The sequence below is a fragment of the Pocillopora damicornis genome, chromosome 10 (assembly GCF_964200805.1).
Source record: "Pocillopora damicornis chromosome 10, jaPocDami1.2, whole genome shotgun sequence".
Classification (NCBI taxonomy): domain Eukaryota; kingdom Metazoa; phylum Cnidaria; class Anthozoa; order Scleractinia; family Pocilloporidae; genus Pocillopora; species Pocillopora damicornis.
In genome coordinates, this window is record NC_142679.1 from 17,850,420 (window position 1) to 17,877,936 (window position 27,517).

The following is a 27,517-nucleotide window of genomic DNA, read 5'->3' on the forward strand; positions in this document are numbered from 1 at the left end:
GACAATAGATTTCACATAGACACTGGCTGGCTCCCTGTTTACTCCTCTTCTCATTAAAGCATATTCTCATATCCATTTGCGGTCTACTAATTGTCGGCTCCATAACAACACAGCAAAGTTAACTTTCTACTATGTTTACGATATCGTAACTCCCTGAAGTCAAAACTTTTGATACTATATCTCAGCGTCTGTGTTACTATGCGTTCTTGCCGCATGAAAGAGCACCAGTGAACACGATCTAAGGCTCGAATGCACCTCGAAATTGACCACTCTCTTAGTAAATCTCTAAATGAGCTTCGGCTCTTTTTGTATAGATTGATTTTGTCCGGTGGCATCATCGCTGACCGGTCCATGACCTTTTTCACTATTCGTGTCAAACTTCACTTGATCTTGAACCTTTAACCACACCTGTATTGCGAGAGAGCTTTGCTTTAAGAGGTAAAAAAGCAAAAATGCTCTCGTTTTTGATAAGTTGTGCAATCATGTGGAATCATGTTTAAACACGATTACACAAGATTCACTTCTCTCGATCTTTAACTTTTGAACTGCACATGGATTGCAATTCTGTCTTGGGTTAAGAGGCGAAAAAATGCATATATATGTTCGTTTTCGTTGGTTTGGCGGCATAATCATGTCTACCTCATGTTTAGGCCGCACTTATGTTGCATAAGCGGCCGAAAAAATGCTCTTGTAGTTTTGCGTGAATTGTAATGATCTAGCAAGGTTATCTTTCATATACTTCCGAGCGGCACTAAATTTACGGCGCTTATTTCATTAGTCCCGTTAATAAAAACTTGATCACCATTCAATCTACAGCCCTGAAAAGTTCGGTTTCATTGTCAAATTGTAAACTAAGCTATTGATAAAATTATTCAACTTGTGTAGTATGTTGCTCATAGCTGCCTCTAAACAACCGTTGGATAATTAAGAGAAGAAAAATCCCAAAATGCGTTCGTTTTCGATCAGTTACTGGTGCTTGTTGTAACCTTCCCAAAAGAAGCCAATATACAGAGCAACTTAGAGTCTTTATTGTGCAAATAGGGCGCCTTTTAACGTCTTTGTGTCCAGGCGTCCAATGAGGGGATTAATAGCAATAGACAATAGGAGGGTCGGTAGGTCTGGAACTTTGGGAGGCCTGGGCCTCCTTTTCCGATCAGACATACAAATGATAGATCTCCTGGAGGGTGTAAATGGGATGATGGCTTTAACGGCTAATAAATAATTAGTTAATATCAAAAACTGGATCATTAGATAATGCAATCTAAGAGTTTTCATTGGCTTAGGCATGATGGGTTATGAGCTATTACACCATGCGCGCACAGAGACAAGTTAAACAGGAAATGTTTTCGTACATTATAACATTCCAAGTAACAACAAAAAAATTTATCTTTCCAACTCGAAATAATACTGTTTATTAGATTGCAGTAGTAGTGGTCGGTTGAAACTAAACACATAAATAAGTTAAGTTAACTAATTAAGTTAACAAACTACAAAAAAAAATTAATGTAAACGAAGCAGAACGGAAAAGTACTTACATTGATAACGCCTAATATGTACTGCAAAATCGCAAAGCGCGACTGTGGGTAAACTGACTTGAAAAGTGATTATGTGCAAAAGAAACTGGCTTTAAATACAAGAGGACTACGAAATAACGTGCGGTATGAGAACCGTGCTAAAAGGTGTAACTGACGAAGAAAAAACGCTAACGTGTTGTTATAAAAAAAGGAAAGAACGAAATAAATAAATACGAGTTATACACACCAAAAAAATAGCAAACGCCTTGATCATTCCGTTTGTTCTTACAAAACGAAGTCGACTCAAAACGACTTCCTTCTGAAGGCTTTCGAACCGTGCGCAATATTGACCGAGGGGACTTGGCATGAGAACGTCTGATTAACGTTTTTGTTCTACAACGAATGATGGGAAATTAATCCAAGATGGCGAAGCATTATCCAGATCTCATCATGTGCAGAAAACAGCCTGGCGTAGGTTAGTTTGGTTGCAATTTTAACTAAGGTTCCCGGTGCAGTTTACTGATTATATTCTATTTTTACTTATATCTCAGCTATAGGTCGGCTGTGCGAAAAATATAAGTACAAGATTTGTTTAACTTTTTTTACGGTAACCAACTGATTCCAGAGAAAGCTATGTTTACATTTTCTTCTGTTTAGAGACAAATAACGTCTGCTTCATGACTAATTCTATTTTTGAGAGTTTGCAGATTTTCTTTTTCTTTTCTCTGTGTGAAAATGTGAGTAAGGTGAAACTCGAGTACAGATTTCCTTTAAATCAAAAAATGTCAAAGTTAGGTTGATACACGTGCGTTCTTATTTTATGTGCTGAGGAGTCAGTTTTCAACGGATTTCAATTCAAAAGAAGAGAGATCACCCATTCTGTGACAAGTGAGGAGGTGAAAGTTCTAAGTTCAGGATATTTAGAGATAATTCTGAAGTGGAGTTTTTGTCGCAAATTCAAATCTTTATTATGGCAAAAAATCACTCAAGATTTTTTCACCTCTGGTTTAGTCAGGGTTTTGGTGCGTTTTCCCTTCCATCGCATACAATGAGATTTAATGCCAGTAATGTTCATGCGCTGTTTTTTTTTTTTGTTGTTTTTTTTTTTAAGAACATCACTGACACTCTCGCCTGCCCATCGTTTACTACTTTTCTGTTCTTGCGATATGTTTACGTCATGTGGGATTCTTCACTGAACAGAAGCACAGCAACATAGCATTTTTTTGTTTAGTAACACAATCACAAGCTGAGTGAAAGTGAACTCGTGGTTTATAAATCTAGCCGAAAGCAGTTAGTACTTGCACAGGACTATCTGCAGGTGATAATTACAGGGACGAACAGCAAAAAAGAAGTAATATCTATTCAAAGTCGGCTTAATTACTTTCGAATTTTACTGCACCTTGCCCTCGTGGGCAAGTAACTTTAGTCAAAGGCTATCTATCTATATACCAGGCGAAAGCTGACAAATTCTCCTACAGAGTACACTATTACATCTAGAGGGTTCTCTACGCAACACGAACGTTTCATCAAAGTTACAGTTATGTCACTCTATCAGTCAGTAAGGGTTGCTCTAGGGTTATCAGGGTCAATAACAAATCTCTTGCCGGCTTGATGAATTGTTTACTTCCACAAGGTTATTAACCAAAAAGGGAACAACAAGATTCCTGCTGAAGACACTTTGGCGGGGGTTGCCTCACTCTTTGGTTTTCTCGGTTTGCTGGAAGATTCACTTGGAGAGATTTTCTCGGCAATCATGTTCCCTTTCTCGTCGCCGGTCAAGTAAGCACCCTGCACGTAGCCGTACCACTCTTCGCTTGTCGCCTCGCCAGCAAAGTACAGTCGCCCCAGGTTTTTTCCAATGTTCTTCCAGTCTTCAGAAGTCATACCCACCACTGGCTCTGAATATGCGCCTTGCGTCAGCGGCTCCTTTGACCAACGGCGATAATAAATATCTGAAGAAAATATTTAATAATTATGTTAAAGAGAGTACTTGCATCGTGATGTGGGAGACCTGCGGACTCTGATGGTGAAGATCTTTGTGCAGTGAATAAAACTAGCCAGAACTGAGTCTTTTTGGGTGGCGTTCCGATTGGTTCGTCTTTTATTACTTTTTTTGAGTCTGGTTTGGTAATAATCAAGGTTTTTAAGGCCACAACTTGTCTTAATTGTATTTTTATTTCTGTAGGGATAATTACCGACAAAAGAAGAGAAAAAAATGAACGGAAACTATAGCTAATTTATCTCTCCACTTGACGATGTTTTGCTGCGCGCTATTATCAACTGATCCAAAGTACAGTATAAAGAATTCAGCATTTCCAGGTATCTTGTTTGGGGTTAATAACAATAGTGAATTGTTGCTTTTTTTCCTCTCGTCCTCTTGCCGAGTATAGTTCGTGAATGTTGTTAACAACAAAGCATCCTTATTGTGTTAATAAATTTATAATCAACTGGTTCGCTGATAAAAAAAAATATACTGAGAGACCAAGCATAGTGAAGGGCATTTTCTCCCTTGGGTAGCCCTGTGTGAACAGCACGCTTATGAGCAACTTTCCCAACCCCTCTCCCCAAGTGCCGCTACTTTGACACGCCGACAATTTTGCGACGATTTGAAATTCATCTTCGTCGAGTCTCGGCACAATTTCCTCAGCGCAACAAACAACAAAAGGCTTTTGTTTGAACTTGTGAAGTCGAATTTAACCCACAACAATGGCTCATTTCTTGATACGTCTTTTGACCAATTTTAGAATGAACGATATGATATGTTGATTTTTAGTTCAAAAGAACCCTGCAAAGCTGAACTATGCCCCTTCACCTGTCGCTTCAGGGATGCCATTCCCGTAGATCTCCCATGATCTCTGCCTTTGTTTCATTAAATAGTTGTCCCTCAATCCTTCGTCCTTGAGCCCCTGTTACAGTGATCAGCAACATCCCACTCGCAACGGGATAAATCCCAGGTCTTGACAGGTCCTGCCACACAGGGAAACGTCCGCGCTCTTTGGAAGCGTACAGAATATATTCGTGATCATCCCAGAACTTTTTTGGAAATTTCAGGTAAATTTTCGTATATATCGATAATGGGTTTTTATAAATGGCCTCTTTTTTCCAATCAGGAAGGGCTGGCTCGAAAGTAACCAAGTCGCTGGCCAGAACTCCGGAGCTGAATGTACAAAGAGCGTAATCTGCCTGGTAACTCCAACCATCGGAGGTCTGAGCTTCAACCGAATCCGGGTTCAGCTTGATTTTTGTGACAGTTTTGCTCAATAAAGTTTTCTTTTCTAGTGGCTTGTAGAGGTCTTCATACAACGTCCACAATCCGCGCTCGTCGGTAACGAAAAAATCCTTTCCACGCTCAAACAAATTGTAGAAAGAAAACTCTTCTGGTGGTTTGGCGTACTCAAAATCCACATTCAGATATTCAATGGCTCTTTCTATGGGTCGTTTTCCTTTCCATCCCATCAGCTGAAAACCAACACGCGCTGGCATGTCAGAAAGTTTATTTAGCCTCCTCTCATTTTGGTAATCTTCAATTTTGTGCTCCACTTTATCATTAAACTCCTTGAGAACTGCAAAATCAGTGATATCTTTGCCTTTATCGTCCCTGCAAAATTATATTGAAAAAGAAAGTTTCTATAGAACAAATGACGATATGCGATATTTAATGGATGGCCCCTATTCCAAGAGAGTTTATCAACTAGCGCAAAATGCGACTGTTACACTCAATTTCCTTCTTTTAAAGAGTATAAAGCGTGATCCTGTTGATACGGACTCGTCTTACCTCACAATAATGTCTGAGTAGTTGCAAGTGATTGCACGAATATTTTTTGCGTCTTTTCGTTCTACATGAGGTTTGGTTTCGTCATCATCTACCAAATGGATCCAGTTGGCTCCCGCTTCAATCGTATAGTTCGCAAATTTCAAGGCATGTATTCTGCCTCCCGTGTAGTTCTCTCCCTCGAGAATCAGAATGTCGGTAACGTTTCTGTCCAGTAGCGTCTTCGCTGCTCTGATTCCGGAGAGTCCGGCACCAAGGATAAGGACTTTGGTCTTTTTTTGTTTCAATGGTGAAGACGATGAACTGTCCACAAAAAACAGCAAACTCAGAACTAGGATGACTCTTAAGGCAATGTTCATTCTGTAAATAAACAAAAAACATTTATCTGAAAGTGGTCGTTAGCACATGATCAGGGATATTGAAGTGTTTAAGAATCCCTTTGAATTTTACTGACCAAGTGACTTTGCACAGCTGATTCCAGGAAATCCTCCAGATGTGCTTAGAAACAAGAGGACCCCAAGACCAGCCTATGACCGTGCTTAAAAGCAAGTTATATATTGAACCACTTCAGAATCTGTCTAATGCTGATACTTTTTCATTGTCTGTTTTTTCGTTTGTGGTAATTCCAGAATTAGCGTCTTAGAAGGCGACTCTGTATGCAATATTAATCAGCAATGATAGAAACCTTGTAAGTTGCACACTATCTTTTATGTGTCTCTTCTACAGTAAGCAATCGATGCAATAAGAATCATAGCTACAATTTTGATCGACTTGAGATAGGCTTTTAATAGCCTGTTACACACCCCTCCGAGAAGTTCCTCACTAGAGTCAACTGAGGGGATAATGGGTTTTTAATTCCAAAAGATGTCAGATTAATCGAATGAAGTTCAACTTTTCATTTCTTTAGCCTTGACTAGCCAACTTCTTAATGAGTTTCTAAAAAATCTTCACTAACCGCACCTCTTTTTTCACCATTGGCATCAATAGTATGATAAAAATTTGTCTTAAATTGTGCCCGGTTGAATCTCACATAGTCGCGCAAAACAAAGTTGATCCTTCGTATTTAACTTGTTGGATAATATATCAGCGGTATCAACCCATGTTTGCCCTGCTCTTCATTTACGCTGGTTTTGCACAGATTCTTTTAAAATGACATCCGATCTTGGTATGGTCGCCAAACAATAACATTATTTGGCGAAACCAGACGGTATCTATTCTGGGCAACACTGGAGTCATATTGTCGGCACCTTTCATAATGTCTACCTCTCGACACCCGTGTTGCCGGATTTCGATGTCTTCTTTCGCATACTTCGACATTGCTTTGATAAAACTGTGATTTCAATGAATCTAAATTGGCTTGTAGAGAGGAAGGTTCGGTCTGATTCCATGTATAAACAACAAAGTAAAACAGAGAAGAACCTGTCGTGCGCGCCTATTATGTAACATGCACAGGATGTGCATGTTGCGTAATGGACGCGTAATAGGCATGTTGCACAAAATTAATTAGTGACTTTCTGAAGCTCAAATAACAGACACACACAAAAAAGCAATAGTCGGCCTAGATCTAGTGTCCGGGCCAACGCAATGCAAAAATCGTGATGTTGTTAAAAGTGTAGGGGGGGGGGGGGGGGAATGGAAGATATCTTAGGATTATCATATCACCAACAAGACAGTATGCGTCCTTGTTTGCAAACCGTATCAGGTTTGCTATCCTTGAATTGTGGACGAGGTCTTCCTCTATTAACCTCTGCAGTAACTTTCTCTATCTTTCTCAAGGACTCAATCAATCACAGTGTTTGCTTCTAATCTTAGCGAAATCACAATCAAACCTTGAAACTAATGAGTTCATAGGGCTATTACATATCAAATTCACGATTGAAATGGGCTTCCCAAATTTCGGTTAAAATCGCCACCGTTTAGTACATGTGGTCACAAAAATGATGATAAACCATAAAATCGAGCAGAAAACATGTCTGGTCTAAGTCATATGATATTCAAATATTAATGGTTAATTCTAAGTGAGAGATTCTTCCACCTAACTGCCCAAACCTTAATCCAGGAGGTTGAAGTACTTGTCTGTGACGATGAAGAAGACGTCTGCCCCATGAACATGATTTGGCTTAGCGAGAATTTCGAATATTTTAAATAAAATCTTTTTGTTTTTTGGTGCACGTTTTTCCTGTAGCACGCTCTTTCCCGAGGGTTGGCATTCAAAAGAGGTACGAAAATAAGTTTGAGTGCAGACATGATTCTCGCAGATTAATTGCAGAAACTGAGATCTGAGAGAAGCCCGAAAAAAAGTTCTGTATCGAAGAGATTCGAACCCATGCCTCTCAGATCAACTGAGCTATGTTTGCAAACGTTGGAAACAAACGATCTTCTTGTAACAACTTTATTGATTTTGATTTTAATAAAATTGTTATAAGTAAGATTCTTGACCCTGGCTGAGTTACTCCTCAAAGGAAATGAAATTGCGAAATTTAAGTTCCAACAAACGGTCCACATCGAACAAGATGAACCGGACTTGTATTTCGAAGTCAAATCGAACAAGATTTAATTTTATAACCTACTGGTTACCGTTAGTGACCTGCAAAATTCATTCATCAATCTTCACAATTTCGTGTGGCAAAACTCATTCTCTGCGGCGAAAACCGTGGAATTTTTCGATCCGAATTGTGTTCAGTATTCCTAAGAAAGCTTAAGAGTCAGAATGTAAGCTGTATACAGTCAAAATTACTACCAACCTTCGACGAAGAGATGGAACTCCGAATGTAATAGTTTCCAGATGCTGAAGACAATCACGCCTGCATTATTTGTGTGAAGCGATAGTTATATTTCAATTGACCTAGCTTGACATTTTGGGCTTAGACTTCACGTGTAGTGTCACGTGACTTTTGATGTAAACCAACAAACAATTGTGTTCAGTATTCCTAAGAAATCTTAAGAGTCAGAATGTAAGCTGTATACAGTCAAAATTACTACCAACCTTCGACGAAGAGATGGAAATCCGAATGTAATAGTTTCCAGATGCTGAAGACAATCACGCCTGCATTGTTTGTTTTAAGCGATAGTTATATTTCAATTGACCTAGCTTGACATTTTGGGCTTAGACTTCACGTGTAGTGTCACGTGACTTTTGATGTAAACAAACCCCGAAAGTTCGGACATTGAGTCGAGCTCGCAGCACATGTATCCAAATTTCGGCTTTGGAAATTTTCTTAAATAACTGCCCACTTTCAAGAAACGTTTCTTCGCTCAAAATTGGCATCTTTCTTTTATCACTTATTTGATCGTGTGTCAAGCAAGTTGTCATTTCGCTGCCGTTGAAGCAGACGCGAAGAGTGTTACAGGAAGCTTTGCGGCATGGAATAATCGGACTAGTTCTGCGTACAGTGATGTATCTGATCAGGTATTTTCAGGGTGTTTAGTGCGTAGATTGTCAACTAAATTCCCGTCTGACAGGAGATTAGAGCCCACGAATCGCTATAGAACGCGAGGAAGCATTGATTCCCAAAAATAACACCGATTTTAACTCTATGAACGTGTACGATTGCAGTTGTTTTGTAAGTGTATACCTTAACATACTGGTTACGACAAAGAGACGTGCTTATCGCACCTGCAAAAACGATTCACGATACCTCAACCCCTAGGTAAGAAACACTAACGGCGACCCGGTCAAGTTTTCCCATTTTCCGGGGGAAGTTAGACAAAGGAGAGAAGGCAAAGATGGATAAGGTCATGTCATCGAGGTGAGGTGAGAATAAGGCAGAGGTTCCCCTGCCTTATTATGTTGATTTTTGCTGAATTTAACCTCTTAAATCATTACTTTCGTAATCAGCATTGTCTCAAAGGTTATAGGAAGAGCTCGGAGGAATATAGGACGGGATTTTAGTCTAGGTGACCGCCGAGGGCGTAGTCAGGATATCCCAGGGGTGTTTCCACACTTGCATCTCTTGGAATACCGGGTTGTCATATCATTATATAACAATTTTAGGGCTTTCTCTTTCCATACAGTAGAGGGGTTACATGCGTGCTAGGAGCGCCCCCCTTCCCAGATCCATTTCCTCAATTGACACCAGCGATAGTGAAAATGAACGGAAAAAATGGAAAAGAAACATACGGCGAGAATTCGAGAGCAGGTTTTTCGCGATTGTTGCATCTTTGTGCCTACAAAATATGAATAGTTATGAAGTCGCAAAAAATATTGTGCTGACGATAAAGGAAATATATGGGTCAAGTCAGTGGCACAATTTTTTTATTTTTTTATTTTTTTTTTGTTTACCCCTGACGAACAATATACAGTTGAATTGATACAGCTGACTACAACTTTGGTCAACAAACGCGGATTTATCTGAAGCTTCTTGGCTGGTACATAACCTTTCTTGTGAGTTAAATATCTTTCATCGACTATTCCAGTGAAAGCTCCTATCGAACATTCGACAACACTCGAAAATAAACAAATCGTCTTTAACTACCAGAGCGCTTTTCGATTGAGTGTCCTAAAACCGAAACCAAAGTGATCACAATCAGAAGAAAAGGAAATACCCTAAAGAGCCAATGAGAACTCAAAGCAAACCGACCAATCAGCCTAAAGGCGGGAAATCGCGGGTGACCAAGTCGTGATTGCTTTTGGTTTTGCATCTGATTGGTTGACAGGATGGCGCACAATAGCCTACGTGAAGCGATAGGCCGTACACCCCTCCCCCCTTGGAGAAAAGTTTCTCCTTGAGGGGGGAAGGGTAGTTGAAAGTTCCAAGCAGATCTAAGAGGTGTAAAGTAAGAGAGTCTCATCGTCCAGAGTTGACGTGTTTTACCCCACCCCTCCAAGCAAGTTTTATTTAAGTGTCCCTTTGAACCCAGGCTCACAGTTATTCAATAGAATCGTTCAACCGCCTAAGATTGAAGAGGTCGGAGACTTTAACATCTTCGGTGTAAAAACCGAAGTATACTGCCCTCTCGTGACATCGTTGTTAACTATGAGAACGAGAAGTTCAGATTTATGCTTCAACAGCAATTAGCGCCCAAGTTTTCACAGCACCCTCTTTAATGACAATGATTCCACAAAAGCATTCTGATCACAAGAGTATTTTCGCCACAGGCAAAAATAATTCTTAATTTCGCCATTTCTAAGCGCTCATTTTCTTACTAAAGCCTAACTTTTTGTTTCTTTTTTACGATTTTCAGATTACTGTCAGCACTTTTCAAACCAAGTTTTTAGAGGTTTCCAGGATTCCCTCACTTCTGCAACTAAGAAAACGCAATAATCACTCATGATCGATATCAATGAATTTCATTAAAAGGGACTCAATAAAACGCTCAAATCTTACATTCCGTTTGTTCTTGCAAAACGAAGTCGACCCAAAACGACCTCCTTCTGACGGCTTTCGAACCGTGCGCAATATTGACCGAGGAGGACTTGACATGAGAACGTCTGATTAACGTTTTCGTCCTGCAACGAATGATGGGAAATTAATCCAAGATGGCGAAGCATCATCCAGATCTCATCATGTGCAGAAAACAGCCTGGCGTAGGTTAGTTTGTTTGCAATTTTAACTAAGGTTCCCGGTGCAGTTTACTGATTATATTCTATTTTTACTTATATCTCAGCTATAGGTCGGCTGTGCGAAAAATGTAAGTACAAGATTCGTTTAAATTTTTTTAAAGTAACCAACTGATTCGAGAGAAAGCTAAGTTTACATTTTCTTCTGTTTAGAGACAAATAACGTCTGCTTCATGACTAATTATATTTTCGAGAGTTTTCAGATTTTGTTTTTCTTTTGCTTTTCTCTGAGTGAAAATGTGAGTAAGGTGAAACTCGAGTACAGATTTCCTTTAAATCAAAGAATGTCAAAGATAGATTGATACACGTGCGTTCTTATTTTATGTGCGAAGGAGTCAGTTTCAACGGATTTCAATTCAAAAGAAGAGAGATCATCCATTCTGTGACGAGTGAGAGGTGAAAGTTCTTAATCCAGGATTTTCAGAAATAATTCTGAGCTAGAGTTTTGTCGAAAATTCAAATCTTTTCTTATTGCAAAAAAATCACTTAGAAGATATTTTCACCTCTGGTTTAGTCAGAGTTTTGGTGTGTTTTCCCTTCCATCGCATACATTGAGATTGAATGCTAGTAATGTTCATGCGCTGTTTTTCTCTTTTTTGTGATGCTTAGGTGATGGTAAATGTGTCATTTGCGACTCCTATGTGCGTCCCTGTACACTGGTGCGCATATGTGATGAATGCAACTATGGCTCTTATCAAGGTCGCTGTGTAATATGTGGTGGACCTGGTGTTTCTGATGCCTATTACTGTAAAGAATGTACAGTTCAAGAGAAAGATGTGAGTTACATTTAGAAAACTAGGAATACTAAACACTATGGTTAATACAATTGATTCCCTACACCTCAAACTAAGAAGAAGAATTAAGAAAAAGTTTGTGACATATAGGGAAAATGTAGAAGAAACTAACTTAAGGATAACTTCAGAAAGTAAAATAACTCCACGTGAACAAGAGGTCTAAGCCTTTAACTCCCAAGATCTCATTAGCAATTCTCCTTATTGTCTGCCAAATGATCCCCATTATGTTAGCTGGAGAATAATATTGGTATCAGATCAATTAGTAATCCCATAATTAATATTTTTCTTTATTCCCATCACTTGACTGCTTGATATTGTGTTGATATAGTGAGGAGAAATTCTTTATCGGTCACTCATGGAAGTGAAAGGGTTAAGTTATTGGGAATTGAATGTTCATGTATTGAGGAGATGTTGAGGCCTGATAGTAGAAAAGTTGGTCCAAGTTGAGAACATCTGGAATCATGACTTGTGTTCTCAAAGTGCATCTCAATATCCAAGAGTGTGAAATGAAAACTGCAAACTGTCAGGAGAATCTAGCAAAACTGCTGGTTTGGAAGGAGAGAAGGGGGATAGGGTTATCCTTCAATGGAATAGCATTTCACTTTGGGAAAGTGACAATACTCCTTGTCCCTTCATGGTGAGGAATGATGGACAAGTATTGGCCAGCTGGGTACTTTGGCTCTATTTCAGAGTTTGCCTTACCTTATATGTGCACACACAGTTTTGGTAACACCCCAGCTAATTTAAATCCCAAAGGCCTGTTTGGATGACTAATTTGCTACTTGTCAACACTCAGTAAATCAAATCTCAAATAGATTTTCCATTAAAATGCTTATGTGAAATTGCTGAGAAATTTTTGTTTTCAAAGTAATAGCATTAGAGTTTTATATACAGTGCTTGATAATTTGCTGTTTGTTTTTTTACAGAGAGACGGTTGCCCCAAGATTGTCAACTTAGGAAGTTCTAAGACTGATCTCTTCTATGAAAGAAAGAAGTATGGTTTCAAGAAGAGATGACAGTTTATCTTACTTAACTTTAGTTTTTAACATGCACCCTAGGTTGAGCTGTGTATAAACATGATTAATCTTTCCTGCACAATAATATTGTTATTGTCAACTTTTAGTTGGTTAGCCAGCCTTCATGAGGAATGTAGGTTCCTGACTTCAACACATCAATTCTCTTGACCTTGTCAGTTTCTTGTTCTATTACAGTTTATGATTCCATCGTTGTGATTTAGACAGTCTTAACTTATCATTTGTATGTCACTTTGATATGTACCTTGGTTTTATTTACTTCATGGTGTGAGAGGTTGAGAGAGCTATATCTGTGTCGAGCTATTTAGTGTTAAAGATATTTTTAATTCAGTGAAAGAGGAAAAGTTAAGTAAACACTTAGGAAATGTCAAGTTTTGCCAACATAAAGTTTTCAAGGTCATTAAAAGTTTTTTGTAGTCGTGAATCATGGTTCAAGGTATTCTTGGCTGATTTTCTCTGAACTTGAATTACACTTTTTGCCAGTTATCAGTAATTGTTTGAACAACTCAATTACCGAGGGAAGATCAAGAGGGTGGACCCAAGAATATCAATCTCTTTCATAGTTCTTATTTAGACTGTCATAAAAACTGAAGAAGTGTGAGAGTCCGAGGATTCATAAGTTAACGCATCCCTTTTCCTAGTTTAGAGTGGACATACACCAATAACCTTTGAGTTTCTAGAAGTTCTCTCTGCACTACTTTGGACGGCTTCTCTTCTCTGACCTGATTAACTAGAAACAAAGCTGTAAACCAGAAATTTGTACAAGTTACATGTAAATGTGAAGAAAAAGGAAAACATATAGCTTTCCAAGAGACCCAGTTTTTACCATTTTCTTGAGTTAGATGATTGATCTGCCTTTGGAGGAAGAGCATTGGATTATTTCCTGGTCAATAGTTTGTTAGCAAGGGTATTATACTTTAGGCATTAACCCTTTAACTCCCAAGATCTGATTGTTAATTCTCCCATGTAGCTGCTATACCTTTCCATGTAAATTGGTTATGATAATTTGGTGTTAGCTCAAGATAGCAATTTCTATCTGATAAGTACATTGATGTATTGTGGGTTCTTGTTCTTTTATTTCCTTTCCTCTTAAGTTTTTGTCCTTTTATTTTCAGTTGTTATTTCTTTACATGAAAAGATCCAAACATTTTTTGATGTTGTGCAACATCAGCAAAGAGGTCCACTGTTCAATGAGTTTAACTGTTTGACCCTTTACTTCATAACGTCAGTATGCATATTCTCCATACTACTCCCTAGACATTTCCTAGGGTTCTGACAAAGAGAATTTGTTCAACAATCAAGAGCTTCTTTGGTTGGTGATCATTTCCTTTATTCTCATGACCTTGATGTTTGATTCAGGGTGATATTGTGACAAGAAGTTAGATGTTAGTCACCCTTAGGGGTTAAAGGGTAACAAAAAATGTTTAACAGGGAAAAGGTAGTTTCAAACGAGTACTCCAGGGAAGAGTAACTTTGAGTGTTAAGGGGCCTTTTTTAGTATCAGTTGGCTTGCAACCATCAGTATAAGGGCTTTAACCCTTTAACTCCCATGAGTGACCAAGACAGAATTTCCTCTTACAATATCAATCAGATAAGTGATGAGAATAAAGAAAAATTTCTATTTGGGGATAATTACTTGATCCAATACCAAATTCTCTGAACTAACATTATAAGAATTATATGATTGACAGTGAGAATGACAAATTTGATCTGGGAGTTAAAGGGTTAACCCTTTACACCCTAACATCAGTATTCATATTCTTCATACTGTTCTCTGTACATTTACTAATGTGCTGACAAGGAGAATTTGTCTGGTAATCAAGAGATTCCTAAGTTGGTGATCACTTTCTTTATTCTCATGACATTAATGTGTGGTTCAGTGGTCACTATTGTAAGGAGAAATTAGATGCTAATCACGCTTAGGGGTTAAAGGGTTGAGTAGCATTACTGGTAAGTTTTGATTTTCTTCTCAGGGTTCCACAACGTCACGCATGTTCATTATGCAGAGTCTTGTTTGGAGGACTGGAACAGTGGACGATCATTCATTCAGGAAAAGAAAAAAATTAATAAAAAAAATATAAAAAATGATTTAAAAATAAACAAGAAATATAAAAAAAAAACAAAAGAAGACTTTTTCAATGTTTACACAATACAAGGGTTTGAGAGAATTTTTGACAGTTCAGCAACCCGAGAAGCAGTTGATAGTTTGCAAAACTATCTCGAATTTTTCTAGACCCCTGAGCTTCGGGATGAGGTTATCGAAACACGGAATAAGTTACTTATTGCTTTTATAAGATGTTTCTCAAAAATACACACGAACTAACGCATCACAGTGGTGCTTTTATATTTAAATATAAACACACCGATTGGCCCATGATAGACGCGTGATATCTCGGTTCTTTCCTGTTTTTTTCAAAAAGCTGCTTGGTCAGTATCAAGATTTTCACATTTATTTTGAAATCGGAAATCACGGAAATGATAGAGAGACGTGCGTGATGATTCTCAAACGACGAATGGGCCATATTTTGCTTTTGCCTCTTTGAACCGCAACAATGAGCTTTAAGAGCCTTGTTTTCGCTTTTGAAACTTGTTTCAGAAGAAAAGATGGTACTTGACACCGTGCCAGAGAAAACAACATCCCAGCTCTGGCCCGGCCAATATGAGAACTTACGAATGATCCCGGTTAGGAAGTGCGTTGGATTCCAACGAAAAACAAACGACCGTATGTTTAAAATCTTTATCATGTGTAGGTCTTCCACAAATTCCTGTCTGATCGCAGAAACCTGATTTCGGAAGATTGCGTTATTTCAAGGTTGCAGACTTTACGCCATTCTCGAGAGATTTCAGCCACGTGACTTCCTTGTTGTCAATCATCAGTTGATTTTAGCGAACAAATCGCCAGCCGTTTGATTGAGGTCTAAGTAGTCTACCGCACAAAATGATGCTCTTATAGTACAACTAAGTAGTCCCTATTAGGATCAGGGGTTGCACCGTTTCCAGGCATGGGAGAAGTAAACGCGGAAGATGTTCTGTCCCATTTGAAAGCTGTTTTCGAAGCTTGTGACCAAAATGGCGACGGTTTTGTGAAGACGCAGGATCTTCTAAGCCTTGGCCAAGAACACGCTAGTGTTGGATTTGAGGTAAATTAAAACTGTCCTTACCACTACTTACTTTGGTTTTGATCATTATTCATGGGCCTGTACCATGAATCAGCAGTAGATAATATTTAAACTGTATTTGAGATACGTTAGGACGGAGTTTTTTTTGTATTCCCAATCATAAACAGAGAGTGAGTACATGAATCTGCGTACATAGAGACGTAATTTTCACGACTAGTCAGCGTTTGGGGTTTGTTTCCTAGTGATAGAAGACAATTTGCTTCGACCGAAATATTTCAAATGCAAGAATTGTTCTACGATAAATTTAGTGGCTTTTGAAGAGGCGATCGCTCCTTTTGTAGTATCGAAAAGTGTTGTTTTATCTGCACTCTCGCCTGTCATCTCTTTCGCCACACCGGGTTAGTTTACTATTACCTTGGTGAACCGGTCATTAACAGGAAGACAATTCTAAAATTTTTCTGCGGAAACAGCGATCAATCGGTTGATATCCTTAAAATTATTTTCTTCGTCGTTCCCGATCTCCAATATCAAAATTGAGAGTACTGTGAACACTTTTTCCAAATTCGTTCGCAACCGAATGCCTCACTTCCTTAGCAGTGAGTGTTGATTGTTGTTAATGTAAAACTCATTGATATTCTACCATCCTCCTCTACCACTAGGAGATAAAAATTCTGATCGAAAAGCTCGATCCTGAAGGGTTTGGGCAGATAAGCTTTGATGGGTTTTGTAAAGGAATACACGATTTTTTAGGTAAGTGATTTTTTAACATCATTGCCAACTGGTTGGTGAAATATCAGTTTCTAATCATATTGCGTTATGTGCAATTGTGAAGGCTTCCAATATGATAGTAGCTCAGGTGAATAATATTCGCTGACGTGAAAGTCCGAGATCGATTCGAGAACCGACAATATATGTCTTTCTAGATGGTGTCTGTATGATATTGAAATGTTTTCATCTCCCTAGGGGCCAATGGTGATGTCAATAATGTAAATGAAAAAAATTCGCACAAGTTAGTGGAAGATGATTCTTTCCCAAGACTGACAATATCTGTGGTGGAAAACGACCAACAGGAAGATAGCTGCTGCGAGGTACTTTGAAATTAATTGATTTTTTTTTCAAAACGTGCCAAATGGTTGCTCATTTAGTCCACTGAGTGCTGCGAGAAAATTAACCACGATTTCTTATGACAACGAGCACTTTAAGATTTTGGGAATTGGCTAAGAGACACAAGTTTGTATACACAAATGTCAAGACACAATATTTCATTTCGTGGGAAAAATTTTTCGTGAAGTTTCTCAGGCTTTTTTGTCTTTCATTTTCTATTAAAGTTATTTCTTTTCTTTTCAGTTTTGCTATGTTAATTGAACTATAAAAATTAATATTTATATGGATTAGTCAGTGATGTAAATAGGTTTCTGACTGTGCATATCCTTACAATGTTTATCCATGCATCATTGAAGCTCAACAAGTCCAGACCAGTTTATGTGATACACACGTCATTGGATTTGCACTTTTTATCGAATTTTGCGTCATATTTTGAAAGATGCCTAAAATATATTGTGATCTGGTGTCACTTCAAATTTGCCGGAAGCAACGACTTTAGTTTCTGTCATTTTCAAAGTAGGCTTACATCGCTGAAAAGCATTCAGTTTTGGTTGGTTTACTCAATTACTATTTTTATTGTGGGTTATTTGAAGCTGACAACAAAACTAATTAAAATGGAAAAAATGGTGAAGTTCAGAAACTGTGTTCTCTTTGTTACACAACCCTGTATTTCAGAGGTTTGCATAAAAGCTAGTTACCACTGGTCTGCCACTGCCTATAAGACCTCTTACTGCTGCTCAGCCTGTGAGCAGCCTCTCATGTTTGGATTTTGCCTTACAGCCCTTTGGCTTTTTTATGGAAAAAGTTATTTTATATTTTAAGTTATATTAGTTATAAAAACCCTGGTGTAATTTTGTGGAATATTTAAAAACCATATGGAGTGCATGGCTATGTTCAAACACTTTCAATAAAATTTGAGCAGATGGTGGTAAGGGGCCATAAGATCCACAGTGTGCTCTTATTGGTAATTGTCTTCCACTGAAATTTGGACTAAGGATAATTTACTTTGATGATTATCATGATGATAATGACAATGACTACAATACAGTGAAACCATCATTCTGCCCACAAGTATAAATGGGTGGTGGCAAACTGTCACAGAAGCCTTACAAAATGCAGGGGGAGGGAGGGGGGTAACTTGCAATGGACTGGCATGCCATCTAAGGGGAATGGGAATAATTTCATTTGTCTCTTGCTCTGAAGACATGGATAAGTCCTGGCACTTTGAGTGCCTCTTGCCTTGATTGCCACTTCTTGAATGTTACTTGTACCTTTTGTAAAGATCTGTGGTACTGATGCAACGTTCTCTTTTCAGAGAGACAGTACTTACAGTACAGCATCCACAAATGACTATAATGGTGACGACGATGACAATTTCCAAGATGAGCCGCAACCTTCAAAGTTCAGTCGTAATCAAAAACAATACTCTACGTTCCCACCCCCCACAGGACCTCGGTTAAAACACCGTGCAACTTTACCAGCCATGAATGTTGATATGTATAGTGATAGACATTCACACTCAGATACCAGTGAGTATCAGTCTGAAGAAGGATTTGAAGGATTTGGAGAAAGCTTCAGTGAGGATACAGCATTTGAAGATACTCCAACTTTACAAAGGGACCATCCATATTCTGAACGCATCCTAAGAAAGTAAGTTTTAAGTGTTTCCATCCAACCACTACAATGTTACATGTAACAATGATTCTCCCCTTTTGATGTCTAGTTATTTCCTTTTGAAGTAAATCAGATTTTGGTGTTTTTTAGACCTCTACCATAATGGTGGGCACAATTGTTTTCTTTTATGTGCAGGAAAATATGCATTTTGGTCTTGCTTTTGAGTCATAATAGTATGTTTTTTAAACAGTTTGTTGTGGCCAAAAGACCAACTGATTGCAGGACATAAAATGGAAAGAATAGTGATTAGAGAGAGAATCGTAGAATAAATTTTTGCAGTATTTAGAAGGATATTGTATATCATGATTATATCTGCTTCAATTTAGGGGAACTCCAATCTTAAAAACATATGAAGTCACTCTTTTACAAAGCTTTTGTTGTATATTTGCTAGTTGTAATCTTTATCATTTATTTCCTTTTGCAATAGAAGATCATCAGCTGCAGCAGCTGCATTTTCAAGGTAAACAGGATGCACTTATAAATAAATTTGATGAATGTAATTTTATAGCACATCAAACAAGATTAATTGTTTGGTAAAGAACATTTTATGGTCATCATTTAGAATTGCTATTCTAAAGAGGTGAAAAATGTTATGTGTGATTTATAATGACACCCTTGATAAAATAATTGAGAGAGATAGTGAGGTATTTTGTCGTTAAAAAGCAATTCCCTCCCCCTCCCCCCCTTCCATCAGCACCACACACACACTCCTATTTGGAATTATATATCATAGAACTGTTTTTCATTCAATCAGTAGTTAGAAAACAAACTACAGAGTGAGGTATTTTGTGTTTATGTTTGGTGTAAGCATTTCTTGGCTTCTCTCTCTCTCTCTCTCTCTCTCTCTCTCTCTCTCTCTCTCTCTCTCTCTCTCTCTCTCTCTCTCTCTCTCTCTCTCTCTCTCTCTCTCTCTCTCTCTCTCTCTCTCTCTCTCTCTCTCTCTCTCTCTCTCTCTCTCTCTCTCTCTCTCTCTCTCTCTCTCTCTCTCTCTCTCTCTCTCTCTCTCTCTCTCTCTCTCTCTCTCTCTCTCTCTCTCTCTCTCTCTCTCTCTCTCTCTCTCTCTCTCTCTCTCTCTCTCTCTCTCTCTCTCTCTCTCTCTCTCTCTCTCTCTCTCTCTCTCTCTCTCTCTCTCTCTCTCTCTCTCTCTCTCTCTCTCTCTCTCTCTCTCTCTCTCTCTCTCTCTCTCTCTCTCTCTCTCTCTCTCTCTCTCTCTCTCTCTCTCTCTCTCTCTCTCTCTCTCTCTCTCTCTCTCTCTCTCTCTCTCTCTCTCTCTCTCTCTGTGTGTGTGTGTGTGTGTGTGTGTGTGTGTGTGTGTGTGTGTGTGTGTGTGTGTGTGTTGTGTACAGTAACAATAATGCCATTGATAATTCTGTATTATTGGAATTACTGTAGCTGCTGTTGGCAGTCACTAACACATTGTTCTCAACTGACGACAGTAAGATGCCACCTGTATAGATCTTTATTCCTGCATGATCTAATTTATTCTCATTGAGACAACACTTTGTATTAGCAAAACAAATCACCTCATTCAAAATATTAAGTTTCACTTTAGAAGCAGTAAAAAAAAGAATACATGACAATATTCCACTGTTCCTGTTTTCTGACTCACAACATTTAACTTCAAAATTGATTATAATTATACTGATGATAAACTGTTCTCTTGATTGCCTAATGCACTACTAGTTTTTACCAGAAAGTTTGACATTTTTACTTACTCAGAACTCTCTCTCTCTCCCTATTTTGTTACATTTTTCTGTAGCCATCATATGCATCTTTATAAATGTCACTCGGAAAATCCCAGTAGACATAACAGTTTTGATGACCTGATGGTTGATCGAGCACTGTCAGATAGTGAGGCAGGGACTTCAATGTTTCTTCTAACAGAGGTTTGTGGTCTCATGATTTAAAACTCTTTGTGGTGAAAATAGAAATACATTTCTGGTACCCATAACTATACAGAGTTTGCATATGTAATTTTTTTTTATAGCAACATGCATGTACTAATTGTGATTTGTCATTCTAGGGTTTTAAATCCCTATTGATCATTTTAGCTTACTTGCAATATGTATGGTGATTAATGTAGTAACTGTTACTGTTATTTAGTGTTCCAAGCCATGACCTTTTGTGTTGCCATGGCAAATAGTAAAAACGATTTTGGCATCTCAATTTTCAGATTGGCAGTCTATGTTCGGTGGTTTTTCCATAAGCTAATGTGAGATAAACTATTGCATGAAAAATTATTAATGCCCTGTATTTCCCTTTTTCTTCCTGGTTGTATAGTGAGGTAAATGGTCTTGAGTGTTTGGTTTTTTTTTTCCTTTCCTTCACTGGTGACTGAAATTTGATTTTTGATGACCATTGTATTTCTTTCAGTCACCAAATGCAACTTTGAAAAAAGGTTGAGCTTAGAAGCACCATTATTGATATTTATGTCTATTACTTTTACAGCTAAAAAGACTGTCTTCACAAGTGTCATTATTACAAGAAGACCATGCAATGCAAACAGATAAACAGAATAAATTTAGAGAAGAAAACAAATTATTATGTACAAGGTAAGAAGAGGAAATGATTCTTTGATGAACTATTTCACTTAGACAGTTGCCCACCTTTGTTTGCTTGCTAAAGCTAAAAGTTAATCTTTACTTGCAGTGTATTAAACAATTATTCCACAAGCACGCTTTGAATATGAGATGAAAAAAAGCCAATGAGACCAGTTGGGCCAAGTTGGCTATAATCATTTCATATCCAGCAAGTGTGAGTGAAATAATTGTTTTACTAAAAAAGCCCCAAAATATAGATAAATCTTCACAACCTTATTTTATAAGAACAAGTGGAATGTTACAATTTATAAAAACACTTCTGGTTTAACTTGTCTTCATGCGCGTGCATAGTGTAATTAACAAATAGATTCCAAGTTGCCGTGCATCTGTTCAGCAATAGATCACAGATGATGTCAAAATGTGGTAAGAACAAAAAAGTAGCACACGAGGTGCAGCCAAGTGTGTCACTGATGACCTATTACTCTGTGATCTATTACTGAATATCTGTGATCTATCTGAATATCTGTGAAAATCTGTGATCTATATTACTGCAATCTATATTACTATTATTACTGAATATCTGTGATCTATCTGAATATCTGTGATCTATTACTGAACAGATGCATGGTAACTTGGAATCTATTTGTCTTATATAATAAAGAATTAAAAAAAGTTTTAATGATGACGTCATCTATACGTCTGTCCTCCAATAGATCATAAGTGAGAACCAATCAGAATGTGTGTATAACTGAGCTTATTATATGATGGTTCATAACCCATAATGGCCAAGCCAATGGAAACTCTTGAATTGCATTATTCAATGATCCAGTTTTTGATAAAAGGATCAATGCTCTGGCAGATGTGACTATGTTCTTTTCCTTTGTGTGAATTCATTTGACAATCAAAGTATCTTAGGTTGGTGATCATTTCTTTTATTCTCGTTATCTTAACAAGTGATTTATCAGTTTAACTGTAAGAAGAAATTAGATGCTGGTCACTCTTAGGGTTTAAAGGATGGAGCCAAAAGGGAAAACATGTGTCAAATTAGTTGTGATCACATTAAACCAGCTAGTCTCTGGCAGTTCAATGTAGCTCTGTCCTTTGGTTCCTTGCAGTGAAAATGTGTCCAATATTATACTCAAGCCTAAATGCATTTGTTAAAGTCTGATTTTTCTTCTTTTAAAAAAGATACTTCCAAAAAGCTGTGAATTATATCCTTTGTTGTAATTGTTGTATGTTGATACCACCAGTGTTTCACAGAGTTTCTGTAATTTTAACCAACCATTTATGGTGATGCTAGGAAAATATTTGGTAGGAACATATATTAGCTCTCTTGATTATTAGTAAAATTTTGAAGTCCAGAATCATAGAGGCAAAATGGATGTCAATGATAGGGATTAATTTTGTCAGAGAAATCAAATTTTGCCCTTTCACTTGCTGTATTCTTAAATTACACCTTTGTACATGTTGTAATACTGATTTGATGTTTAGATGATGATTTGATCTGTGAAATGCATAAAGTCATTGCAAGAGCATATAAAGCTTTTATATATTTAATCAGCTTTGCAGAAAGGCCATCAAGATCACTTTAGATGCTTTCAATCATTTTACAGCAATTGAAGTATGTTCAACTGATAGTACAATATCACAATAATGTTTTGTTTTAACACTAAAACTTGCTTATGTGATTTTGTCTTTGGTGAGAAGCCTCATTTGTTAAGCTAAGGGCTAGAAAAAATTTGGGAGAGCTTTATGTTTCATTGTCACTAGAATAATTTTTTTAACTATCTGTTTTTATTTAAGCTAGTAACCAATTTCTTGACAACATAAGATGATTTTACATATTGTCAAACAGAAAGGTGTTGACGTCAGTTACTGAGTCCAGTTATTGAGTCCAGTAACTGGCAGCAATTTGGAAACAGATGGCTTCAACATAAAATTCCCCTTCCATCACAAATGTTAAAGCCAGCACAAGAAGCACAAGCATCAAGCAAAATGCAAAAGATCAGTATGAAAAAGAAAGGATCTGTGCCTGTATAGTACTGATATGCACAAGATCTTTTTTTATTCTGACTTTTAAGAACTAGATGGGTTTGTGATTAATGTATGAATCAATCAGTAAAGTTTTTGTCAACAAATTCTAGTTTGATGTGACTACCACCAAAATTTGGAAAATGCGAAATTTTTGCAAATTTTGACTAGCAAAAAATTGGTTAATATTTTTATTTGCTCTAGTGTGACCCAGCCCATGGCATTCTTTTAAAGAAAAGGTTCCTTTAACCCTTTACATCCTAACATCAGTATGCATATTCTCTATACATTTCCCAAGGTGCTGACAAGGAGAATTTGTTTAACAGTTTAGAGCTTCTTTTAGTTGTCAATGGTGTCCTTTATTCTCATGACTTTTATGTGTGATTTGAGGGTAATATTGTGTGAGGAGAAATAAGAGGTTGGTCACTTTCATGAATCAAAGGGTTAAAGAATGAGAGAGTCTGCAAGTGAATCAGGGGGTAAAACAAACAAAATGTTGGAGGGTGGCCCTTAGTAGACTGGTGTCCTATTCAGGACAATCAGCAATGCAGTAAATTTAGTTTCTTTTCTCTATTATTGTTAGTTCAGTGTTATGAACTTCAGCTTTAGGCTGAAGAAGATTTTTCTTTTCTTACTTAGAGAGGTTAATGTTTTGCAGAACTGTATTTTTAAATCTTTATTAACAATCATTTTATTATGATTATTTCTTACCATTTGATATATTTTTACAACAACTCGGCTTGTGATGCTCAGTTGTGTAACACACATTTCCAAATTTTCAAAACTGATATTTATAGAATCATTCACAACAGACTCCAAGACGATTTTGTTTATGATGATGAACTAAAAGGGCAAAAAAAAAGTTTAATTTCAAAATTACCTTAAGTGCAAACAACCAGTAAAAATTAATCATCTTGAAGCCTTGAATAAATTTGTGTATATTTTGGCAGATAGCTGATATGTTCTTTAGTTTACACAATGTTTTTACATTTAAAAAGATCCCAGCTCCTTGGTATCTGTTGATTGATAGAGAGTTTGTTTTCTGTTGTTTTGTTCTTTTTTTATGGCTGAGGTATGTTGTTTTATTTTAGCAGACATCCCTCTGTGCCCATGAACAATATCATAAAGCTGTGGTTTATTCAAATGAGCCACAACCTGCTTCAACCTATTTAAAGCCTTTTGGCTTTTTCCATGAATAATTAACTTGCTTTTGAAGTGACATCTGCCCCATATTTGCATAAAACATAGTCAGATTGAAATTCATTTCCTTATCATAAATGATGCACCTGAAACCAATAGTGAGAGAAAAATGTTTATGAAGGAAATGTTTTGGTGTTGATTCATCATTCTATTCTTAGGAGGTGAGCAAGTTCTTCTTAGCAATATTGGCTAAATGCTTCAGCAAGCCAAACCATATTTGTATTATTTTGAATAAGTTCAGGTTGTTCAATGTAAAGAAGGCTTTAAGAATCTACTGCTTCTGGTAACATATTGTTCTTGCTTAGAGAATGATTGTAAGCCATTTCCATAGATGGATAGCTTTTTTAACGTTCTCCCCTTGTCCTACAAAGGCAAGTTTGTAAAATGTATTTACCATGTAGCACACTACAAGCTTGTAAATCACTTTTATGATTCACATCTATATACTGTCAACTGAATTCAGGTTTTTTTGGTTAAGATGTTCACTAGATTACATTTTACTTTTTAATTTATTATATCTATGTTTATTTCCTTGTGAGGAATAATTTTTTTTTTCATAGAAATGAGTGATCGAAATATAACTGTCAGAGAATAGAATAGATTATGTGTGTTTTGGTTGATTTCCCTTCCACTCTGGCTGAAAACTTGATATTACAGCCATTAAGATTGAAATTATGAAATCTTGACTTGTTTGATGCTGTGAATTAGCAATTTTGTGTCACAACATGTAAGTTAAAAGGGAGGAAAGATCATGGTAATGTGTGTAGTTTTGTTGGAAAGGTGACTTTTTCATTGAATAACAGATGTTTACCACACAGTAATATTACCATATTGAGCAATAACATTTTAGTTTTGAAAGTGTCAGTTGATATTTGCTTGTGAAGGGAAAGTTTTATGGTAGCTAAAAATGAATTTTTCCATCAGTCAAATTTCTTTGCCATGAATGTATCAAAGTCAAACTCATATTCTTAGGGTTTATGTTCAGCTAGAACAATAAACTTGTGTTTGCCTTGTAATGGTTATGTTAAAAAGATTCAGGACACAAATTACAAATGGCATAGTTTTTCAGATTTTAATTCCTCTTTATGGATGAATCTCTACAAATTTTCTTAGTGGCAATAGCATCTGGCTGAATGAAACATTGTACCATGTTGATTTTAAGGCTATTATTTTGATGCTGGCATCATGCAGTTCTATAATTATTTCAATCAGTTCTCTATTTTTCATCTTCCATTTTCAAAATGGAGGATTTCTGTTTTAATTAAATACTTTTTCTCTTTAGAATTTGACTGCTCTTTCATACAATCATACATTAACTGTGACCAACATTGGTCAGGTTTTATCTCAGTTTTTTGATTGTCTTAACATTTTGACTCACAATCGAAAACACAACAACCAAAAACAATGAATAAAATGAAAAGGAGTAAATTGGAACATCTTTTTAGACACCAAGAAATTTCTTTTTCTATTTTTTTTAAGTCCTATTACAGTATCTTAAGACCCTGAAGGGTCAAAGCACAGATTTAGGATATTAATAATAAAATTATTTTCTTGATTTCCTTTTATTTTATTATAGAATAAATGCATTAGAAGAACAACTTGAGACTCAAAAAGTTTCAACAGGGAAGCAAGTAGAAGAAGAAAGTTTGAGATATAAAACAGCTTTGGTAAGTTTTGACTGAGGTTTGTTTGACCAAAGTGTTTTAATTTTGGTTTTTGTTTTAGCTTCTTGTGGATTACCTTGAGTTCATCTAGGGAAAGTTTTGAATCTGCCATTTAAATAGTCATAGGTAACCACATTCAATGTTTATTTCCAGTAGATATTTGTGTCCGTGGTTTTCATTGAGTGTTTGAGATTGGAGGACTTAGACCATTACATGCAATTCTTTGTCCAAATTTTAATGGAAAGGTCTCTAATGGTTGCAAATCACTGATTATTTGTCTCTGTTACCTCAATCTTGGCAGAATTTTTTTCAATAAGTATGATATTTTTGTTATGACAGAATGTCTTTTGTTCTCCTTCTCAGAACAAATTAGAGAGAGAAAATGAACAAACGTTAGAAACACTTAACAGAAAGTAAGTGGTGAAAGATGTGTCTACTTTTTTTTTTTTTTGCACTGTTCTTTTGTAGATTATTTAGATATTTTAAAGTATGAGTCTTCTGAGTTTATTTCTGTAATATCATGACAGCTGAATCTTAATATTTGAAAGTAAAAAGACAACACGAAGTTTGTGGGGATAAACCTCACAAAGGTTATCTTGTGCAAGGTTATCCTTGGGACATCATATATTATATACTTGTATTAAATATAGATATGATTATTAATTATTTCGTTTATCTGTCATAATAATTCTACTTGCTTTGAGTAGAATTTTTATGACAAATAACTGAAATGAATGTGATCAAATTCCTGAAAACCATTAAACTTTGTGGCATTTTCAACATGTAACTTTGTAGCTAAGTTGATAGTGTTGATCAACAAGTATCTTAGATATTTTGGGTTTATCAGCTGAGTTGATAAATGTAAATTGGCCCCATAAAGAGAGTCTAAAACTGACATTTCAAAGGGTAGTCTTTGGTCAGTTACTCAGGTGATAAAAACCAAGTTATCTTGTAATATCCCTCACTGACACAGCACTAACAGTTTCTTTTAAAACTTACCACCTTTATTCAAGTATCTTATACTTGAGGCACAAGTTGGAACCCTTTCAAAACAGAAATTTTTGGACAACTTTTCACTTGCAGTTTCTTCAATTGCAATTTAGTTGTAAGACTTTTATGATTTAAATTGGCTTTCTTGAACTTTACATGCTTTATGTAACATTTTCTTAAAATTGTTTTTGTAGGTTACTTCAAGCCGAAGAGGAAATAGAACTTCTTAAAAAAGTGGAGCCTATGTTAAGAAGAGAACTTGATTTATGTCATGAGGTTAGTGCATGTATCATAAAAAAAGTAATTCTACTGGTAATTATAACAATCACATTGCAGAACATTATCAACTTCCAAACTGTACTATTGATTGGGACTCTGTGCAATGCCTAACCTACAATACTAACTATTGTCAATGTCTGACTCTGGAAAGCTGGTTCTCTTACAGAGAACAGACTCACCTCCACAGGTGTCAACAACCAGTAGCACCATACAAACAACTTTTTCACGACATTAATGTGGCA

At 36.7% G+C, this 27,517-nt stretch overlaps 3 protein-coding genes across 4 annotated transcripts in view; 2 read left to right on the plus strand and 1 right to left on the minus strand.

The window, feature by feature from the left end:
- Positions 1 to 2,765: 2,765 nt before the first annotated feature.
- LOC113686402 (uncharacterized) lies at positions 2,766 to 8,378 on the minus strand. Its single transcript, XM_089185996.1, is given in 5 exon segments — positions 2,766 to 3,466; positions 4,327 to 4,361; positions 4,363 to 5,112; positions 5,290 to 5,646; positions 8,273 to 8,378. Coding segments are annotated over 4 exon segments (1,473 nt in total). The 5' UTR covers position 5,646; positions 8,273 to 8,378; the 3' UTR covers positions 2,766 to 3,134.
- Positions 8,379 to 10,707: 2,329 nt separating this feature from the next.
- On the plus strand, positions 10,708 to 13,098 carry LOC113686418 (PHD finger-like domain-containing protein 5A). The gene is made up of 4 exons (XM_027204035.2): positions 10,708 to 10,817; positions 10,894 to 10,917; positions 11,456 to 11,622; positions 12,567 to 13,098. Exons 1-4 carry the CDS (start codon positions 10,766 to 10,768, stop codon positions 12,654 to 12,656), a joined length of 333 nt encoding a protein of 110 aa, XP_027059836.1. The 5' UTR covers positions 10,708 to 10,765; the 3' UTR covers positions 12,657 to 13,098.
- A 1,985-nt stretch (positions 13,099 to 15,083) lies between these two features.
- LOC113686380 (rab11 family-interacting protein 3) overlaps positions 15,084 to 27,517 on the plus strand; it is a 16,450-nt gene continuing 4,016 nt past the window's right edge. Inside the window, exons 1-10 of one of the 2 annotated variants that reach the window (XM_089185987.1) lie at positions 15,084 to 15,814; positions 16,453 to 16,543; positions 16,757 to 16,881; positions 18,213 to 18,547; positions 18,999 to 19,031; positions 20,331 to 20,457; positions 21,020 to 21,123; positions 25,919 to 26,009; positions 26,370 to 26,419; positions 27,191 to 27,272. In XM_089185987.1, coding sequence (XP_089042113.1) covers positions 15,677 to 15,814; positions 16,453 to 16,543; positions 16,757 to 16,881; positions 18,213 to 18,547; positions 18,999 to 19,031; positions 20,331 to 20,457; positions 21,020 to 21,123; positions 25,919 to 26,009; positions 26,370 to 26,419; positions 27,191 to 27,272 — 1,176 coding nt within the window. In that variant the 5' untranslated portion in view covers positions 15,084 to 15,676. The remainder of the gene's footprint in view (positions 15,815 to 16,452; positions 16,544 to 16,756; positions 16,882 to 18,212; positions 18,548 to 18,998; positions 19,032 to 20,330; positions 20,458 to 21,019; positions 21,124 to 25,918; positions 26,010 to 26,369; positions 26,420 to 27,190; positions 27,273 to 27,517) is intronic. The other variant, XM_089185988.1, reaches the window with a different exon arrangement.

Excerpts from the sequence above, each read along its gene's own strand:
- LOC113686418 (XM_027204035.2), top strand. The coding sequence starts at position 10,766 with ATGGCGAAGCATCATCCAGATCTCATCATGTGCAGAAAACAGCCTGGC. Across the intron at positions 10,818-10,893 it reads CAGAAAACAGCCTGGCGTAG|CTATAGGTCGGCTGTGCGAA; the intron begins GTTAGTTTGTTT and ends CTTATATCTCAG. Across the intron at positions 11,623-12,566 it reads GTACAGTTCAAGAGAAAGAT|AGAGACGGTTGCCCCAAGAT; the intron begins GTGAGTTACATT and ends GTTTTTTTACAG.